This window comes from Rattus rattus, chromosome 1 (genome assembly GCF_011064425.1).
Source record: "Rattus rattus isolate New Zealand chromosome 1, Rrattus_CSIRO_v1, whole genome shotgun sequence".
NCBI classification, from domain to species: Eukaryota; Metazoa; Chordata; class Mammalia; order Rodentia; family Muridae; genus Rattus; species Rattus rattus.
The window spans coordinates 58,629,751-58,652,430 of record NC_046154.1 but is presented as its reverse complement, the minus strand read 5'-3'; the positions used below and the strand labels follow the sequence as shown (position 1 = coordinate 58,652,430).

Below are 22,680 nucleotides of genomic sequence, written 5' to 3'. Positions count from 1 at the left end.
ACACTGGCTTTTAATTTATCCAACCAACTCAAGCACAAAGTCAACTCTTGAATGGCTAACCTTAGACCCCCCAAAGGGGCCATGCCCGTACTTTAGACCTGCTGTGCCCACATTCAGTTTTTATCCAGCCAAACCTTTCATCTCTCACCTTACTCATGACATACCTCATCTTGGGGATTTCATTTGAATTTAATCTGTACTTGATCCCCTTGGGCTAGCTGTGCTTTGTCCAGCACTCTCTCTGCTCTGGAGATATTGGTGAAAAGAACCATGAAGAGCTGGACAGATCAGAGAGCCAACGATAAGGAAGGTCTCCCACTGTGGAAATGTCCTATAGTAAGTGCATCACCATCGAACTTTCTCCTCACAGCCTCAGAGATGCTCTGTGGGGTCTCTATGACTTAGCAATTTTCAAACAGCTCTTGAGACACCTCCAGAAATTAGGCGAGGAACTTTTTTAGAAGAAAAGGTGGAAAATCTATAAAGTAAAATGAATCACTTAAGTTAAAAAACAATTTCTTTTATTTATTGGACCACCAGGGTTTCTATTGAACAAATATTGAAAAAAACAATGTATATGATATGACATAGGTCAGAAACATGCTTATCATTCACCAAAACCATCACCCAGTAATCTTTTATAGACTCCTGTCCTAGACAGTTCTTCACTCGTTTAGTTTAAAGTGTTGATCTAGTCAGAAGAAAGCTGCTGCATTTATAGTTACACTGGGCTACAAAGGACATGAGAGCCGCTTCGCCCTCAGTGCTAATAAACAGAGACAGTGGGGAGGAGGCCCCTCCATAGTCCACCCAGACCCTCTTACCTCCTTACATTAGCCTGAGCTCCTGAGTATCACAGCTGCCAGTATGAATTACAGAATGGAATTACAGAATGGGAAGATGGTTTTGGATCCTCAAGCATGGACAACCTTCAAGGTAAAATCATATCTTCATCCAGAGCTTATCCCTGTGCAAATCTGGTACTTCATTCAGAATTTACAGGGTCAAGAGTACCACTTTTTCACTAGGAACTAGGTAAGGGGCAAATGACACATCAATCTATTCTGTTGCTCCAAGTAAGAGTACTGGGTATGATCCCTTTTAAGTTTTTTCTGCAACTCCATTCTGATGGCTCAGCATGTAAATGGCCAACAGCGAACACAGCAGCGCTCCTTCTGTTGCAACAAAGTTAGACACATTCATGCTCATTTAAGTGCTATCAAAGAAAAAGGAACAGAGTTTAGCTTGTAGTATGGGTTCAAAGACAGGTCTGCTACTCACTATACAACTGGGCCACTCACTCTTTCTCAACACTAAGTTGAAACAGCAATGTTTATTCCAATCAATCTAAGAATAAGTACAAATATTTCAAAACCCTGTACACCATAGTAATTTTTCAAGTATTCATTGGCTGTATTAACTGAACAGGGCAGAGCGTGGCTCTATAAATTCTTTCCATTTTGGGTACGATGAATGTAGAAATGTGGAAGCATGCTTGCAACTTTCCAGAGCAGGAGTGGTGAGAAAATGAAGCATGATAGGAGTTGAAAGTAGTAAGAACCCCAGATGTAGGGCTGGCCTGGTCTTCTGTAGGTTAGTGACTTTATGAAATAGGGAAACATTGATGCTTCTCAGCGAAGGATGGCTATAATTAGAGCTGTGCCTGGGGAGACCTCATTGGTTATTGTGATGAGAACAAACTAACAGTGTCCAGAAAGAAAAAAGGGAACTGGGTCAGGAGATGTTACAGCATATTGTAGGATTTTGTCTCCTCTATCCTTTTCTTGAGACAGGGCTAACTTAAACTCACAATCTCTCAACCTCCAAAGTGTTGGGCTTACAAGACTTGGACCTGCAACCTCATCCGGCCATAAGCTGTAGTTTTATAGGATGGAGTGGACAATGAGACTTCTCAGCACAGGAGCAGAGAAGGAGATGAGGCGGAGCCTGTGTATGCATCATCTGTGGAAGCAACTGCATGGTGAAGGATATGCAGAGAAACCTAGCTTTCTCTATCCCCATTTCCTGTTGCATTTGTTCCTTCAATTCCATTCCATATTTCCAGGATGAAATTTCAGATGCATTAACAGCATTCCTGCTATCTTCAGAAATAAAAGTCTAGGAACAGAAAGATGGCTCAGGGAAGAAAAATGTATAAGCATGAAGACCTGAGATTGATCACTGGAACCCACATTAAGGGAAAACAAGAGAACTGACTGTACAAGGTTGTATGCTATTCTCTAAGCATGCACCACATGCCCCATTATAACACACACACACACAGACACACACACACATACACACACACACACACACACACACACACACACACACACACCTCACCACCACCACCACTACTACCACCACCAATAATAATAGATTTAACAACTTAAAGTCCTTGGGGTACCACCAGATATTATGTGCATACTCAGCAGTAACAGTCCAAATTGCTATGCTGCCTTGTTGAAACTTCCTCCTTACATAGCCAAAGCTACTTCTAGGCTTAGAATAGAACTGTAGAGAGGCTTCTGCCATACCTTAGTCTGCTCTAGCTGTGACTGAGTCACAGGGTCAGATCCTAAGAAAGTTATTAGAGGGTAATGTATCTGCAATCTGGTTTCAACCTGCCTCAGGGCATGGGGCAAATCTGATGCTAGGGAATATGCTTCTGCCCACCCACTGCAGGGTCCTTGCATGGGGCTCCCCAGCCCCGGTGGACCTTCTGGTGGTTCAGCCCCATTTTAGGGTTGCTTCCTGTCCTTCAGTGGATCTTTTTTTTTTTATAGGAGTCCCCTGTAAGAGCTAGACACACTACTTTTCCTTATCGTCTGTGTGAGTATTTGCACTTTCTGTTTTACTATCTCAGACACAGCAGCCAGTCTTGTCCTCTTTCCCTTGATATTTTCACCTCCATTTTACATGCCCAGAGTGCCTTGACAGAAACTTCTTGATATTTCAGTCAATCCTGCATGTGAGATCAAGTCTCTGGCCCTTTAAAATCCTCTCATGTAGAAAGATCACTATGGTGCCTTGTTACATGTAGGCGGACATGTATGGTGAACAGAAGGCAGAAAGAATGGTAAGAACCACTATGAGTAAACCTCCCCTCTTCTCTATGCAAAAAATTCCAAGTCATCAAATTTTCTAGCATTGGGTATTATAACAGAAATATGACATGAAATGATATTTGAAAAGAGGGACATAGACACAAATTAGAGCCAGCAGAAAGTACCATAAACCATTATATGATTTTTGCACTGCCTGCTGTATGGCAACTAGCCTACTTCAGCTATTTCCCCAGAAGTATATCTACATGCATAATTCCTTCCTTGGGCAGCCAACTCTCTTTAAGAAAGTAAACTTTAGTTTTCTATTATATTCAACCCCTTTCCAATTAATACCAGAATCTGGGCCCTTCTCATTACATGCTAGACAATTATTTATGAGCACAAAGTCTTAATTCAGAATAATCAGTTTTAATGCTTCAGGACAACATATATAAATTAAGACTGTAGCATGAGATGAATGGTCAAGTTTAAGGAGAAAATGAAATAAGCAATTATTCCATTAAAAAGAATATTTATTCCTTCCTTTATTAAATCATCTTTAACCAGCTGGCTTCAGTTCAGACAGAGTTCAGAATCTTTAGTAGCTAAGTCTAATAGCTGGCAGCAACGCATTGCATGATTGACTCATTCATTCATCCCTTCCGATGTCACATGACTTGGTGGCCATGCCAGATGTTGGACAGAGGTATTAGCGGTATCATAATTGGCTCAACTTGTTGAATGGGAGACTAGAAAAAGAGCTGAATTTTGGCTCACTTTTCAAAAAGAATTTCCTAGGTTTCAACATGTAAGTATCAAGTGTCTCCCCTCTATTTATTCCATATATACCAAAGCCTAGTTAAGTCCCTATATCTGTGCTGGACATTGGGAATGAAAGAGTGTCAAAAGTCCCTTTTCTAGGTCTGACTTCCTTGACAGAGCTCTGCAACAACAGAACGTTGTTTTCCAGAAGAATCTTTATGCAGTTTAAGCAGAGCTTACTGATCTGCTCTAAGCACTATAGAAATCATCCCCTCAATTTATAAAAGATATTACCTACCTTTACACAATCTCTCTATCACTGGAGAAATTTTCAGTATGTCTTAGATGAGAATATTTTTATTAACATAATAGATCAACATAATACCAGAGGGCACGGCAAACACAATTAGACAAAAGTCTACAAGAAGAAGTGCAGAGCTAGAGCGTAGTTCAGCTGTAAAGAATATCTGCTGCTCATGCAGAGGGACTCAAGTTTGGACCCATCACCCATGTCCAGTGGCTCACAGACCCCTGTATCTTCAGCTCCAGGTGACCCAATGCCCTCTTGTGGCCTGCAGGCACCTGCATACATGTGGCATACACTGACACAGTCTCACACGAACACACACACACACACACACACACACAAAATGTAAAGGAAGGGACAAAACTTATGAGTCTAAACAATTCCTACTGTCCTCTTCACCTAGACTGCATCTTTCCTAACCCACATGTAATAGAAAATATTGCCTCACCAAAGACTTCACAGAGCATTTGCCTCTTGAGTTAACCTGTAACTATTAGTTAAAAGGGAGGTGGGAGGAAGTCTGGTAAATGTGGAAGTTCTTGAAATAGGCAGATAATTTTGAACAAATGGGGAGGGGCATCTTAAACATCACCATAACTGACCTTTGTCTAGGAGCTGATGGACAGAAGTTCAGGTGATGGGCACAGAAGCCAAGACACAGTGACATATGATATAGCGACATAGTGACAAGACAAGGAACACATCAGCTACCAATGCTGAACAAGAGAGGAGACCTCCCAAGGGTGCACAGCTCTCTGGATATTTGATTTGTGCTGAGTAAAACTGAGTTTGGACTTGTATTCTGTGGAAACACTAATGCCTCTCTCTCTCTCTCTCTCTCTCTCTCTCTCTCTCTCTCTCTCTCTCTCTCCGATATATATATATATCGTGTGTGTGTGTGTGTGTGTGTGTGTTAATTTAGGCTACTAAGTTTGTGAGAATTTGTTATAGTAACAACCTCAGCTTTCTGGCTCCCAGCACCAGAAGAAAATATAATCAGTTGAATAACAATTCTTATTAAGAAAAAACAAACAACAAACAAAAAACCCTGATCTGTTCAAATTATACAATGTGCTCCATACAATTAATTCTAAAGCAAGTTCTCAAGTTGTCTTGTGAATGGGGTACAATAAGTGACACATCAACTGCTCAGGACATTTAGTATAAATATGGCCTTCACATGGCTTCCACACCCCTTCCCACTCCCGTTGTACTCCACCTTCCTCCCTCATTCTTTCCTTTTGAAATTTTTATGACATTTTATTTACAATGAATGCATACTTAATATAAAACGAGCAAAAAATAAATACAAGGTATTTCTGTATGTTCTTCATCCCAATATTTATAGTATAAAGCATGTTGTCCTTACTATACAAGTATGCACAGGTATGTTAGCACATGAGCGCAGGCACGTGTGTGTGTGTGTGTGTGTGTGTGTGTGTGTGTGCATGCATACATGTACACATATACTACCACATACACATATATGCATGCAGTAAATTACAGCTACTTAAGCTTGGTAAACCTAGCCATCATCTGCTGTGCTTAATGTCTTTACGCCGGGATCACAAGCCTTAGCAGGATGCTCCCAGTCCCGGCTCTCTCTGCCCCACTGCTTCTCCAGCTTGCTCACTGCAGCCTTCCCTGCAGCCCTACTCCAATGTTACCAGCATTGCAGACATCTGCTGCTGCACTCTATTGTTCTCTCCATTGCTGGCTACTGCCACACATACACCCTCGCCCCTTCACCACTGAACTATGCTTAGTCACTTACTCAGTCCACCTATTCGAGCACCACTGCCTTCTTAAAGCCTTCTCCATATCCCCCCAAAGGGTACACCATTCTCTGCCATATAGTGGGCCCTTTCATGATGGTTCCAGCATATATATCACCCATAGAAGAGGAGATAAAAATTACAGAACATCTTACAAAATGATAAGTGCTTATAGGTCCTCCACCGACAAATGGCACTTCCTCTAGACCACTCCTGAAAGCATTCATCTTCTTCACAGCCAGAATCAATATAATCCACTAAGGTGTTAAGATCTGTGCAAATTATCTCTTTGTCTATCTGAGCTCAGCACAAATTCTTAAGTTGTATCATTTGTTTTTACTTCTTTTAGGATTTCCATGCATGTAATACTTCTGTACCTAATTCTTCTTTGCATTACTTTAGGACGGTTGCATTTATCCACTATATGTAGATGCAGTTTATTCAGTACACATGTAAACCGGCATATGATTATAGTAGTTTAGTAATATATGCTACTAATACAAATCCAAAATGGGGATATTGTGATATATGGTGTACAAAACAAGACTCTGTGTGTATACTGTTACACACAAGTGTGTAGTTTACCCAGGATTTTACCTAGGCATGAAGTTGGCAGTGTTGCACATGTATACTTAAAGGTTCTCTGACATGATTATGCATCTCAGTACACATGTAAACCGGCATATGAATATAGTAGTTTAGTATTATATGCTACTAATACAAATCCAAACTGGGGATATTATGATATATGGTGTACAAAACAAGGCTCTGTGTGTATACTTTTACACAAGTGTGGCAGTTTACCCAGGATTTTACCTAGGCATGAAGTTGGCAGTGTTGCACATGTATACTTAAAGGTTCTCTGACATGATTATGCATCTCTTCCATTGGGCTGTGACTGACTCAAGGTCTACGTTTACTCTCCATTAGGCCCCATGCTAGGCTCACAGTGGGTGCTGAACAAGGACGGTCCCCTGAAGCTAAGGCATTATATATTGAACATACATTTGCCAACCTAATAACAAAACCTATAGGTTCTTTCTACCACATTTTCCTTATCTACAAAAAAAGATCAGTTGTATGGTATTAATGATTTTCCAGTGTAATAGGAGTGATCAAATGTGATTATGGACATTGAGGTAACAACGACGATGACGACAACAACAACAACAACAACAAAATGGATGTGAATTGTTACCACTATTCCTTCACTTTGCACCTGGATGAGAGGTCCCAGGATGGGGGATGTGCAAGAGGTTTATCAACAGGAAATGCCCCGTGCATTTATGTGGATTAATATAACTGTGTGGAGGGAAGAAGGGTTTCAAATTTCACTGCAAGGAGAACAAGGGAGACCAATTAATGGTATTGAGTCTAAACTGCACCTGTGTCCCCAAATGGTTCACTAACACAAATGAAGCTAGTTGAAGTCCGGATCAAAACAGGCATTTTTAAGTGCTTTTTATCTTGTGGCATGGTTTAACTCTGCTCAAGCTCAAAGAAGAGCTGGGCAAAAAGCTGGATTAACCACTGTGCTCTACTCAGCACTGTGGATTCAAAAGTAAAGGACAGCTTCTTATTTACATGGAAAGATCTTGGGCTTTTGTGGTTTCCTGTTGTGCCCTGGTGCATCTGCACTTTGGTTTCTGGGTTTGTCTTTAGAGAGACACAAACAGTCCCTCTCACTATTCAAGAGAACATAAAAATTCCAGTCTCTAATTGCTAGCAGATTTTACCAGATACTGTGTTATGGCTCCTCAGAACAGCTGGACCTAAGCCTACCAAAGGACATCTTTGAAAGGACAGAGATTTGAGAGACCCCTCTTGTGTGCCCCACACCAATCAGGGATGGGTTCTCCAGCGTGATATTATTCATATTTTATTACGTTTTGATTTACTTACTTTACTCTTAGAACCATCTAGCATACTCCTAGGATCTTGTCTATATAAAACGTCCTTTGGAGGGATTAAAAGAATAGTTGTGGAAAGATACAGTTGTCCTCTGATGACATTTGTTGCAGGCATTTTTAAATCCCCCATTAGAACAGCCTGTGAACACATTACATTTATAGATTCTGTGGCTCACGGCATGGATCCCCAGTAGAGCACATGTTTACCATACACAGAGCTCTGGGTATTAGCCTGGCACTAATAAGTAAATAAATAAAATGAAGTGAAATGAAATGACAGACACGCATCTTCTGCTTCCCAGAAGACCTTACTAAATCAGCCCTCATGGTTAGGGCTGGAGCTTCTTGGGTCTGTTTTGTGCATATTAGCTAAGCTGACATGGTTTACAGCTAAGGGAAAACTTAGAGAAGGTAACAATCAATGACATGTAACCTGGAGTCCTTCCTGCAACAAACCAGACTCTGACCTGCTATAAGAGACTGAAATCTGAGCCAACAATGATGAAGCAACTCAGGATGCCCTGGAACACCTTAGGGGTTGTGCAGATGGGCACCCACATTGCTGCCCTTTCGCTTATTAGCTGTGGTATGTTGAGTAAGTCATTCAGTTTCCTTAGATTTCTTTGGAAAGAAGAAAGGAATAAAAGAAAAGAAAACATCACCTGTTCTGACTGCCATCCTACATTCTGGGCACCGAATTCTTTAAATACTTCCCACACTCTAAAAACACTGAGAAAAAGTTATTTCTTTCTAAGAGAAAAACCCATAAACAAGAAGAACTGAACAGCCACCGAGAACAAGTCCTCTGTCATCCACAGGGTCAGCTTTCTCTCTGTGGATTATGTGGCCCTTTTCTGGTTCTGGCAGATTTTTAAGAACATGCCACACCGCTCAAATTGGTCCCAGGAGGAATCATAAGCTCTTCATCGAAGAGCAGGGTGTCTTTCAAGGAATGTATGATAAAGTCTCTATGATGTCACTTCCATCATATATCACACAGGGAAATGTAATCTGTTTTGTCCACTAAGGGACTCTAATAGAGCTGTTATAATTAGAAATTCTATATACAGATTGCCTGGGGAAAATTTGCACATTTAGCATTTGTACCCAATATATCCTAGCTATTGTTATTAAACATAAATGTATATCTCATCTTTGAGCTGGTGTTCAACAAAATCCTCCTCTTTACACACTAATCACAGTGCCCCAAACCTTTAATCCTAGCATGTGGGAGACACATGAGTTTGATGCTAGCCTGGTCTACATACTGAGTTCCAGATTAACGAGTGCTATAGATTGTGAAATGCACAAACTTATTATTTAGACCTGTATTTTACATTCTTAAACTCACAGTTTGATATTTACTATCCATTTCACCAGGAGTAGAAATTATCATCCATTAATGTATATCCTATGTTTAGGATATGTCAAATCTTTACATATGTCAGTGAAGTAGACATCCCCTACAGGATTCAGGAGTATTGTGAAGACATGGCATGAGATCTGTCTGCTGGACTATCGGGGGCAAATCCAACTAAGGGTGATACAGGAAGGGAAAAAGCTTTTGGAAGTGACAGTTGGGCTAGAACTATTAGGAAAATATGAACAGTGTTGTGACCCTGGGGTTCCTATGCTATGTTTTAGCCCAGGTCTTCCTCTTCCTATTTCTCAATGCTCTCTAACTTTCATTTCCTTTATCTGAACACTGGCCTCACAATATAATGGTGACTACATTTGCTGGGGTAACAAATAACACAGTGAGTGCTTAACATGTGCACAATAGAAAGATGCTAAGTGATATTCTCTTTTTAGGAAGACTAACTGTAGTCTACTATACTTGTTCCATCTACAACATTACAAATGCAAAAATATTTAATAATTTATCTGGTAGATAGAATAGAAACTAAACAAACAAACCTAGTGATTCTTTGTGTTTAAACATATCTGGCCCAATGAGATTAGATAAAAACCTAGTAGAAAACAGAACAAGAGCTGTGAGACACCAGCGATGAGTGACAGTTGTACTAGATCTTAGCTCTGTCATGCTGAGCATCATAGGGTCTCCCATACTGAGCATCATAGGCTCTGCTGTGCTGAGCTAGGGATGAATGTTGTGCAGATATGTACAGGAAGACTTAAGCCATCCTTATTTGGTATCCATGGCTCCCTTCTTTATGAGCTGACCAGAGTGTAATTCTGCCTATCATAGACAAATTAAGTCTTGTCCATACCTGCCCATTCCCTGAAGAGTTAACCTTCCTTCTGGGGAATCCAAACTCAACGTCATAACAATCTAGTTAAGTCTTCAGAAATAATATCAAATGACACAGCCAGAAGATACATAGAAACCCGGGAACCATTCAGATATCCACATGAGAGGAGCTTCAGTCATAAAGTCCTGACCAGTCTATGTCCAAAGGCACGCATGCAGGAAATCCATCATTCAAAATCATTTTTTTCATTCTTCACATTGCTTCACATAAAACAAAACCACTGGTTGAAAACCCAATCAGGGTGCTGGAGAGATGGCTCAGCAGTTAAGAGCACTGACTGCTCTTCCAGAGGTCCTGAGTTCAATTCCCAGCAACCACATGGTGGCTCACAACCATCTGTAATGGGATCTGATGTCCTCCTCTGGCGTGCAATGTACTGATATAAATAAAATAAACACTTTAAAAAATAAAAGAATAAAAGAAAACCCCATCAGAATCTTGACAACGGGAATTGGTTGATACTTTAATATGTGTGGTTTTGACCTGTTTTAAGATACAATTTAGTGAATAGCTCAGTTCCCATGGGATAGTACCAACCTAGGCTTCTGTGTTGTATAGACTCTTTAATTAAAGGGAGAAGGCAAACCTTACTCACGATGTACTATTTCAGGTGCTATACCTTTCAGTTGCTGTACAGCCAGTCATTTAACCACACCAGAGACATCGAAGTAGTAAGGTGTAATTTGTTCTTCAGCGAACTTCTATAGTTACGACTTAATTATTTTGTGTGTATGTCTGCTCATGTATTTACTTAACACTTCCTAAGCACCTACTCTATAACACTAGGAGCAAATTAACTAGAAATCCACGGGGCAGCATGGGTGAGGACTCCCTTCCATGACTTCCAGGTGGCGTGGACCACATGTTGGCATCGTTCCATAGTGTACCCCAAAGAATGGGTATGGATCTTTCTCTTTCTCTTATTCACTTAACTTAGTTCTCTAAAAGTTTGAAAATACACAAGTGCACCACAATGACGCTCACATCTTGATGATTTAAGACTGAGTTCACTTGAGGTGAATATATATTAAATCCTTGAAACCACAGTCAAACTGTCCCCTTATCTTTTCCCCATTTGAACTATTTATCTTGTTGGCAGGAGGAAGATCTTGACAGTTCCTTTAGGAAGAGACTTTCAACCACCTGCTCAAAACCCTAACTTCTGTTTGTATCTTGGTCTCTTCGCTCTTTCTCCTGGGGCTCTAAGTACTGGCTAAGTTGAAGAGTATGCAGGGTAGTTCTTCCAGCAAATACAAACGTGTACTCACCATGGAAGAACTAGGCGAGAAGAGCCTGCGCACCCCGGTTGAGTGGAGGAAGGCATTTTTTAAAAGGCGTGTGATAAGGCAGAGTGCTATACCCTGAGGTAAAGCCACATGGGAGACAGTGACTTCGAGTATACTGCAGTACTTGGTATCTTGCACAGGGCTCAGCAGACTCCATAGTGGCTGTCTTTTGCATCAAGTCTGACCCATGGAGCCACCAGAAAGTCACAAACCATTCCATCACTGCTGTGTATCCCCTCAGCAGCCATAGGACTATTAACCCACTAAATAAAAAAAGGAAAAGAGGGGCTGGAGAGATGGCTCAGCGGTTAAGAGCACCCGACTGCTCTTCCAGAGGTCATGAGTTCAATTCCCAGCAACCACATGGTGGCTCACAACCATCTGTAAAGAGATCCGATGCCCTCTTCTGGTGTATCTGAAGACAGCTATAGTGTACTCATATATAATAAATTTAAAAAAAAAAAAAAAAAAAAAGGAAAAGAAATAAATGTGTTTTTCATTTTGCGCTCTTCTACAAAAAAATTTTCATGAGTTGGGAAGCTGGTAACGTTTTCAAATTGCCAGATTTAGTACTTGACCACAAACCAGCAGGGGAAGAAAGGAGATTACATAGAGTCTTATAAACACTGTCTTCCCAGGAGAGGATGGTGACAAGTGATGCTGTTTATTTTTGTTGTTATCTTTATGCTAGTGGCCTCCTGAATGACAGTGACTTGGAATGCTAGCAAGAAGGGCAAATGTAACATTGTAGTATAGCAGTCTGGCCCCAACTCTACAGTTCCCATCTGTCTTTGGAGAAGACATGCCTCGTGATACTCTTGCCTCTTTCCCACAAAATATTTGTGGGCAGAGCCAACCCAACCCCCAGCCTGTCTCCTGTCTCTACTAAGAACCCAGAATAGGAGCTCTGGAATTCCGCAGTTGGAGTTGCGAACCCAGCTAGTATTCGCTAGCCTTGTGTTCTTCGTAGCTAGCTTCTTTCACTGAGATTGCTCCTTGTGTACTGATGAGATAACTCTGACAGCTGCATGAAGTTGTGATGATGATATATCCTCACAGGCTATTATAAAATGTGATAAATATTTGTTGTTATTGTCATGCTACCAAGAGTGTTGTCTAGAACTTTCAACCCTCTGCTATTTTCCCTGTGTCCTTGGGAGGGGAATACATCTACCACCGCATTCCCCAAATACTCAGAGCTCATCAGAAATAATATAAAATATGGCTCTCCTATTTCTCCCTTCACTACTTAAACAGTTCCTTACGGCAAAGTGGAGTCTCTGGAGGAAAGATTGGCTCAGGTTAGATGCCAGGCAGACTCTCCTGGGGCTTTTGTTTCTGACCTTTCCCCTGACTGTTGAGTTCCTGGTGGGCTTCCAGAACCATAGTGCTAGATAGTCCATCCCAGCTTTCACAGAATGAAATGGCTGGATTATACCACAGGTGTTACCTTTTAAGAGGCTGATAAAATGTTTTCTGCAGTAGTGTGTGACTTCTGGCTTCCCACATTCTTACCATTCCAGTATGGATGCCATGAATCTTTGCACTGTGGTTTCTCAAATGCATAGGTGTATTGGGTGTGTGTGTGTGTGTGTGTGTGTGTGTGTGTGTGTGTGTGTGTGTGTGTGTTAGACAAGTATGCCTGTGTATATGAAGACTACAGGATAACTTTAGGAGTTATCTTCAAGAACATCATACACTTCTTTCGAGACAAGATCTTGAATTGCTATAGAACATACCAGTAACTTTAGGTTGGGTTGCACAAGGAACCCAAGTGACCCTTCTGTCTTTGCTTTCTCTGTGCTGGGGTTATAAGTGCACTCCCCAGACCTCATAACTTTGAGTGGGTTCTGGAAACTGAACTCAGATTTTCAGACCAGGGAGGTGAACACTTTATTGGCTAAGCTGATTTCCTAGCCCTCGCTGTGGTTTAACAGGAATTACCCTTTGCCTGGAAGGTGCTGCATATCTATGTAGCATCCCTACATAGAGCCAGTTACCCTGTGCTTTGGAGGTGTGGGGGAGGGTTTTCCTCAGGTGGTTACAGTGAGCAATTAGCAACACTCCCCAGCTTTAACAACAGGGTGTGGTCTAGGGAGGCTTTCGCCTGTCTAGGCCCAGTCACCAGAGCCATGGGCTCCATCTATCTTTCCAATAGCACAGAGGTCAGACTATGGGAAATCTAAATTCTCCTTGGTGTGTTCCAGAGACATGGGGAAATTAGGCACTGTGTGTGAGGGCATAGTGAAGAGTATGGACGTGGGTTGGGAACAGAGATGGAATGTTCTAGAGATCTGTCTCAGTGGAAGAGAGTAGAGAGTGCAAAAATGGATGCTCTTTGACTCTGTTTTTATACTCCAGCATATGATCTCTCCAGACGGCCAGCACTCCTGTCACCAATCCAACCACAACGTAGTATTCCTGCCATGGGTCCCCCTACCAAATCCAATGCTATCATTATACACTCATCCCCCAAGAACTATTAGTGAAACATTATAAACTACCTGGCCCTGCCCTCTCAGCTGACTGAACCTGAGGCATGTATGCTTACTAATCTTTATGTGCACATATCCCTAAGCATTTCTATATTACACTAACGAGGACTTTGGTGTGATATCGTCAGTTGTAACCCATTACCACAGGGGTTATGCTCTAGCCCTAATGAATCATCTTAAACAGTAACACAATAGCTGCTATTTTGTGCCAGGGATTCTGCAAAGTTGTTCACAAAGGTGACCTGATTAAATTCTCTACATTGCTATGGGATGACACCACTGTTTAGGCAGAACATGAAGAAACAAAGAAAGGAGACACTGTGAGATTAAGTATTTTACCTGCGTTCCCTTAGCAGGTAGCAAAGAAGCCATTGTCTTTGAGACTCTGCATCCATTTAGTGCTAGAACATTCCTATTTCTAGGTTTCTGTGAGGTTTATACCTCCCAGTTTCCACCAAACCTCCGTGGAGAATTCTCCTTCCCATTGGACAAGCTAACTGGAGAACTAGCCACCATGACTTGACAGCTCCTGAAAAGGGGCACTGGAGCAGTGGCAAGGATTAGCTCCCTCTGACCCTGTGACTTTTTGGCCTCCCGCTCACCCCTGCCGTGTGTGCTCCTGCATTTTGAGGAGTTGGTAGTGATTAACTCTGAGCAAGCAGCTCTGCTTTCATAAGTTACAAAAGAACAGCGTTCCCTCCTTGTTAACTAAATCACGCATGAGGAAGATAAATGTGCAGCCCACACTTGCATCTTCTAAAATATCAAAGGCCGGATTAGTATGTCTTGTGCTCTGTCTGCCTCAGGCCTATTGTCCCCATTCCTAGAGGTAATAGGGGCCTGGAGTTGAGGGTCTTCTGAGAACTTACCAGTACTCAACTATTTGGTCATTTGCTTATTCATTTGTTATTTTGTGGTAAATCTGAAAGAGGCAACCTTATAGGCACAAAATATACCAGGGAACCCGGCATCAAATAAAATTGAGCTGGAAACATCAGACATGACAGATGGGAAGAAGGTGAATCCTTCAGATCACATTTAAAACCACTCCTTGACAAACCCAGGGCCCTCTTGATACCTGTGTTCTGTTGGTGAATTCTCCCTGACAGTTGGTGGTTTTATTTGCCAGACCCACAACAAAGGGGTCCTTGAGATCACTTGGGAGTGCTTCCTCAGTCCTGTGCCTCTCCTAGACCTCACAAAGGTGTTACTGTTGCCTGCTTGCTGTGCTCCCAGCACTGAGGGAGATCAAAGGTACTCAAGACCACAGTCTGGCCCTCCTGACATAGCATTAAGTCTGATGATTAATCCCTTTAGCCTACAGGCCCTTCACACTAACAAGAACAAAGCAGGGTGGTGGTGGGGACTATATTTCCAGTCCAACAAGAGACAATAAACTGGCATTTTATGACCAGCATTCATTTATGACTATATCCAACTGCAGCTGCCCATCAAATTTGTTAAAGCCCCAACAGTTGTCCCATGTGAGCTATTTATGTCCCTGGAACATTTTTATAAGTATCATTACTATTTTTGAGTGTCTGTGAACTGTACATCATAGTCGGATAAAATACATGTTCTCCACAAACTCTCTGGTACAGGCAGTCTTGCCTTTTAGATGATGGAGGATGAATCTGACGCTTAGAGAGAATGAGCGGTTCACTCAGATCACAGAACCAAAAGGATAAAGCAGATTTTACAACCTGTATCTGGAAATCGGAATGCTTACCATCTCACCCTTCTGTAATGGGCGAGGGATAAGAACACATGACATCAAGTAGCCTTAAAACGTGGGAGCTCTGAAACCATACTGAGAGAGCTTTTAGGGTCTTTGCTCCAAAAATTAGCATTTTTGTGACCTTGAGGGAAGCACTAGAGTTTTCTGTCTTATTTTTCTAATTTGTAAAACCAGGATACAGTAGGAAAAGCTAGTGCCACTCTATGAGGAGTCTGTGAGACTGAGGGAAACTATGAAGGTGGGAACTCACATCTGGTTGGGACTGCTATTTGCAAGTCTGAATTGAAGGGGAAAAAGAGTCCAGACTCAGATTTGGGAAGCTGGAAAAGATGTGTCCCCCTGGTGATAGTAGACGTTTAAATAATTTAAATAATACATTGACAGCTTAGACCCATGTCAAGAGATAAGATAGCTGACTGCTGTTCCACACTACAGGTTCAAGAAGACCTAGCTTCTGCCAGTTTGTCATTCTTGCGCGTGCGTGTACACACACACACACACACACACACACACACACACACACACACACCCCACTCACACACACACATTTTGTGTATATATGATGGCTTCCAGTTTCATATTTTTTGTTTTAATGGGATTTCTGGGTATGTAAACAAGTGGGTCTTCATTTTTATATCTATTTCTTGTGCCTTTTTTCTTTCTGTTTGTTTATATTGTTCTATTTTGGTGTGTTTGTTTTTATCTTATTTTATTATTATCACTTAGAAGCCTGCTTGTTTTCTAATGAGAAACAGGAAGAGATTGACTCCAGAAGGGAGGAGAGGTCAGGAACACCTGGGAGGAGTAGTGGCAGGCAAACTGTATTTAGGATATAACATAGAAGAAAATAATGTTTTCAACAAAAGGGAAAAAAGATACTTTACTGCCTAGAATTCAGAGAAGTATGAAATAAAATGTTGTTCCTTAAAGTTCAGCCCAAGTGTCACATTGGGAAGTTTCTGCCACCAAGAGTTCCCATCTGAGTCAGCCACTTTTTCCTGTCTGCTCTATAAAAACAGGCCTGGTAGTCCCAGGCCTGACTTGTACAGAGGCTCCCTGACAGAAGCACTCACTCAGTTTTCATGCGAGGAGGCAGCAGGTAGAAAACTCCATGTTCTGCAGGGCCCGATGTGGGATTGGGAAGCACATGGGTGAGAATGAGTGCCTAGCACGTCAGACGGCAGCACAGCGACCTCAAGCTTAAGCTGCTCTCAAGGACCCTGCGCCATAACACTTTCCTATAACCCCATCTCCTCTATGGGAAGTCCGTGCTATCCTTTTGTTCCCAGAATTTAGTAGCCAGGACAAAAGAGAAGGTGCAGTGGCTGTAACTCAGTCAAAGCATCTGTCTGTGAGGGGGAGCTCGGTTGTTGAGAGCTTTGTGTCCTCCCTGCAGAGAGTCTCCCCTGTGTTCTGCTCCCTTCTCTGCTCATCTCCTCCTCCACTCTCTCCTTGGTTTTACTCATCTGGGAAAAATCCAAGGAGTCGTCCATCTCAGCTTAACAGAGTAATGACTTTTAAATAAAAATATGGTAGAAATGGGTACTTATCGAAATGGAATGCTTTCAGACTCATGCATTTAAAAAAGATATAAATTTTAGGGCAGGCACTAAATTTTACTGCAATCTTGGAGAAAGCCTTTCCACTAATTCATGGGGAAAAATTAACACGGTGAAAATTGCTTATCAGTGTTCTTTTGAAGTCATGATATGCAGCCTGATTCTATAGATCATCAGGACATTCCCAGGGAGATTTACATTGATGGAGGGAGAGCTCAGTGGCCAAGGAAAATGGATACCTGTTTGCAGGGGAGACATAGCCACCCTTTAAGGAGAGATGTCTGGATGGCTTTGTCACCTTTGGGGCCCAGGTGAACTCACTGAGCATTGTTTCATTTTCTTAGCCTCTGGCAAGATCTGTCAGGCGTGGGATGGGGAAGGGAGAGACAGGAAGAATGGAGGGGTAAAGGAGCCAGTAGTTTTCGGGATTATGCCCTGGGCTGCCTCCACTGTTTGTGGTGGCCTTGCCTTTCAGCGTGGTGCACTTACCCCCATGTGACAAGATGAAGTTCCACAGATGACAGCCAGTCTTGATGTCACTGGCTGTCCCTCACAGGTGAGCCCGTGACCTCTCACATCTGCTCCGATCACTCCTGTGAGAAAGTAAACCCAAACAAAAATCTTAAGAAAAGAGATTGTGTGTGTGTGTGTGTGTGTGTGTGTGTGTGTGTGTGTGTGTGTGTGTGTGTAAGGAAGCCAAAACCAAGCAAAAATACTTTTTTTAAAGAAAGGGGGGACACATAATAAGGAGTAAGAATCCCATATGTGGTCTCAAGTTAAAAAACAAACAAACAAATGACAATAACAAAAACTTAGTAGCTAGCCAAGGGCAAACTAGGATGTATATTCTGTATTTTCCACTCTGGTCCATGTATGTCATCTAACCTTGTCAGAATAATACCAACTATAATCACATACATAAAAAGGCAGCCATAAGAATTCTACCTCATTAAATACCATTCTCTAGTCTTTGTATTACACGGATCATTTAATAATAACACTGTTTAGTAGATATAATTAATGCCATAAACAAACACTAAGGGAAAATCTGAGATCTTCAGAGGTTAAGGGACAGGTTCAAGGTCCAAGTACTAGTAAGAAGCAAGCACTTCTGGCTGGGATCCTTTTGAACACAGGGTACCCCAGGGTCAAAGAAGGAGGAAGCAAAGGGACATTGTGATGTTTGAATCTTTTGGATACTCATGTCTCCATTGTTATATCCAGGCCTTCCAAAGCTCCAGGTATAAAAGACAAGTCCCCATTCTAAGAATGCCAGGCAACAGGGAACCTCCCAGCAAGAGAACAAATGGGCTTTTTACTCAGCTTCTCTGGATTTCTTGATACTTGGAGAGCAAGGAGCAAGTGAGGTTGATAACAGAGAGATCCTCCACCTTCATTTACTTAAATAGACATCAAGAAACGTGTGTGTGTGTGTGTGTGTGTGTGTGTGTGTGTGTGTGTGTGTGTGTGAGAGAGAGAGAGAGAGAGAGAGAGAGAGAGAGAGAGAGAGAGAGACTCACATGTTGTGAGTGTGATGTGGGAAGCCAGAGACTTGCAAACCTGCATCACAACAATATGAAGAGGAGGTGACAGATGAGCAGGGTGCGGCAGACACTGATGCACAAAGAACAGTCTGATCTCATCTGATCACCTCCGTACCATCCTGCTCTGCATCTACAGTAAAGGATGCCCATTCATTCAGAACTCAGACATTCGCTCTTTCCTCTGCTATTCCTCAACCCACTCCCTGGTGAACTATTGTTTATTCTTAACTCGGTGCGAGTTTCTCAGAACAGATTTTCCTGATTATCCAGGAAATTTTCAGTCTCCCTGATAAATGTTCTCATGTACCTTGACTCCTGGAGGACAAGATACTCGAAATTTTGAAATTTGAATTTTCAAATTTCTCTAATAAAGGCTGTAAGAAACTAGTACTATCTTCTTCATATGCCTAGTAGCCCAGGTTCTACACTAGTTGCTAACTTATGCATGAATAGAAAGTAAGATTGCTTATACATACAATGAAAAATTAGACAAAACTTTGCATTCCCATGCTCACAGTCTGGTGAGGTAGAGAGCCTTAAATTAATAATTTCAACTCAGAAGGATTAGTTCACATGTAGAAATCAGAGTCTCAAATTCTGATTTCCCCAGAATTTGCCAAGAGAAAGGCAGAGTAGGAACAGCGCACCGGCGACAGGTCTACAGATAGAGCTAGCACCAGTGTCTTGACAAAGCAGGAAAGAAAGAGCTGGGTGGGGGAGCAGTAACATGCTGAACATCTTTCTCAAGTCTACCCCGTCAGGGTCCAGCTGCTCAGAAGACTAGCAGCAAAAACTCAATGCTGTTAAGCACAGTAAGTAAAATCCAGTGAGTAGGTACCCTTAGCCCTGGGGCCTGAACCGACAAGGGTCTGTGTCTATTTGCAGATCAAGTCTATTGTTCTATTCTGTAAACAGAGACTGTCCCTGTAGACTACAATGCACAGTCTTGGTCCAGATTAGCCCTGCCAGGAGATGTAGGAGCTGGAGGAAAGGTAATTCCCTCATCCGAGCCAGGGCTCACAGGAAAGATGCATTTCCCAGGACTTTAGCTCTGTAGAGTAGGACTCCGGCACCTTCTAGGGCCCACCACACTCAGATTCCCTAACTGGTAGACTGGAGGCAGCTTCATAAGTGTGATATCTGGCTGACATTTCTGTGTATGAAATTCCTATTCAAACACATAATACTGATATCTTCCTGTGTGACTTCTGAGTCCCATGTTTAGAACATCAGAGTTTTGGATCAGGAAGAATCTGAAAAACAGAGCAAATTTTAGCAACCTTTACTACAGGACATTGCTATAGCTAGGTTTTGTTTTATTTGAAAAATAACTTACTAACATGATTCCACTATTATTATACTCGTTTTACAGATGGGGAAACTGAGGTTTAGGAAGGAAAAGATCCTTCAAGTGGGCATAGAGCTCTAAAAGCAGGGATATGGTTCATACTAAGATAACCTGACTCCAAAGTGTTGCCTTTTCATCATTAAGGTTGGGGTTTTTATCTAAGACCAGATAGCTAATACTTACTGTCTATACATCTCAAAATACTGGGGTCTCAAAAGTACTGATGTAAGATTCTTGGCAGAAAGGAGGCTGACAACTACTGGTCCTCAGTGGAACAAAACTCTGAGAGACTGCTGTCAATGGACCTTACTAACCAGTTCCATTTGAATGTAGCCTAAGCAACTGTAACATTACAAGGTCATTCAGTTCTAGGAAGTCTCAGAAATAGGGAAAGAAGAAAATTGTGAAAACGTTTTTACTTGTTTCCTCTCCATTTAGTAGTCACTATAAATTTAGCTAAGTTTAGAACAAAACATCTAGGAAGTTAAAATGAGAAAACAGTGGAATTTGAAAATAAGTATCTGCTATAAAATGAGACAAATAATAAAATCAGTTAACTGATTGATATTGAGACAATATTCTGAAAACATGTCTAATGTGCAGGTGACTTGTCACCATCACCGACACTATTCACTCCCATCACTCTTGACATCAACCTCTCCTGAACTATGTAAAGAATCAGCCATACCCTTCCAATTGCCTCAAGCAAACATATCAGACACCTAAGACAATCTGGGTATCATGTTACTTTAATAAAGGTGGAAACAAAGGGTCAGAGTGTTCAGCTAATTGGCATTTGGGGTCATACAGATACAAAACTAATGCCAAGGTTTGACATTGTGGGGGCTCTGAAGCCTGTGATTTGTCATTGTTTTTTTCTCAGTATAAGGTTTCAAATTAACTGTCTTATATAAGGTGAACAGTCTTGGAAATATGTACCGTGAGCATACTGAGTGTCCTTGTAGGATGATGTCATTATGCGGGTGAAGGCAGGTACAAGATAGAACGAGGCCTGTCATTGGACAAGAAGGAAGGATGGGTAGGAGAAAAGTTTTAAGAGGAGGAGCAGAGGAGAGCAGCTGAGAGAACACAGAGGCAGATGTTAAGATTCCTCTCTGCACATTTACAGGTTGTTATGAATATTCTTAAGGGATGGATGTAAAGAGGATATTGTATGTCTAGATGAGCAAACTATATGTTATCTAGGTGGGCAATTACATCTTATCAATTGGATCACAGATTATTGTGTTGAGTGTTCTTTGATTTGGTGATTTAATTGAATTCAAGAGAATGTGTGGTGGCTGGAAACACTGGGTTGCCGTGAATTTGGAATGTGTATGTCTGGCATGGTGGCAACCCACCTTGGGAAATGGATGGGTAGAGAGACTGTTGCCAGGCTCAGAGAGTAGTGATCAGCAGTGTGATATGGGAGGGAACAAAGCGGGTGAGATGCTTTGCTGACTGAGATGAAAATATCAAACAGATGCCATGAGGCTCCATGGTTCCATCCCTAGTGTGGGATAAAAGAAAGATTTTTTTTTAATTTTACAGCAACATGTCCTAGTCAACAATTTGAAAAATCCAAGTTTTAGTAACTCCCAATTCTGCCACAAATTTTAATTTGTCCCCTGTTTTTCAAAAATGAGAGAATGGAATTAAATGATGGCACTGTTCTTAGTACACAGCACACAGAGGACTTCTAATATATCTGCTGGACACATAACAAACTGTTCCTTTCAGGACCCCGACTCTCCAATCCTGAGACATAGATACCAGCCACACTTGGCTGAACCAGCAAGTAGCTGCTCTTACTGGTTTTTCTCATGGGAGATTGTTTTTGTCCTACCAGGTGCCATCTTGAACTGAATAGCAACACACAGGTCATGTGCTCGTGAGATCACATGATTCTGAATAGGGCCATTTTTATTTTCTTAAGGCCATGCAGAGTTTAGAGGGGTGGCTGTCCCAGAGACAACAAACCCAAATGCAATCAGAGAATAGTGAGGAGGAGTAGGACAGGTTTCTCCTTTCCGAACAAACATTTCACAATCTGTAGAGAAACCGCAGGTTATGCACATACATCAGGAAACAAAGCATGAGATGAGACTTTGACAAGCACAGCCTTCAGCAGTGTTGGGTGGGGTCTGGTATATGATGTACAACTTTCAGTTTATCCTGACTTCCTAAGAAAGCTCGCTTGAAGAAGAATTAGCAGCTGAAGAAATAAGAACCAACAAAAACTAGTCACATCTTCAACTGTGTGTCCTCTCAACCTTGCACAATGCCTGGCGGATGGCAATTGCTCAATCGATGTTTTTGGTGACTGAAAAAGAAATACCACGAAAATCAGCTTATTCCTGTTCCTGATTCAAGGAACAAATTCAGAGACTTCCGTTTACTGACTCTTTATCCTCAAAACTTAGACATGATTCATGTCAAGCAACATGTTTAAAAACAAAACTTAAAAGGAAAAGTTGGAAGAATGGGCAATTTTCTTCTTTCCCTTTGTGTGCTTCCCGCCTCCCACCCTTGCCCCATCCATCTTCTCTATAGACAGTCATTAAGCCCCTACTATACTTACAAACAGAAAAAAAGAGACTTTGCAAATGTTATGATTTAAGAGTCCATTATCCTGT

General features: G+C 41.7%; 1 protein-coding gene across 1 annotated transcript in view; it reads right to left on the bottom strand.

Moving 5' to 3' along the window:
- Fggy (FGGY carbohydrate kinase domain containing) overlaps window positions 1-22,680 on the bottom strand; it is a 364,908-nt gene that overhangs the window by 127,405 nt on the left and 214,823 nt on the right. Inside the window, exon 8 of the mRNA XM_032901907.1 lies at window positions 17,642-17,745. Within this exon, the coding sequence (XP_032757798.1) occupies window positions 17,642-17,745 (104 nt within the window). The remainder of the gene's footprint in view (window positions 1-17,641; window positions 17,746-22,680) is intronic.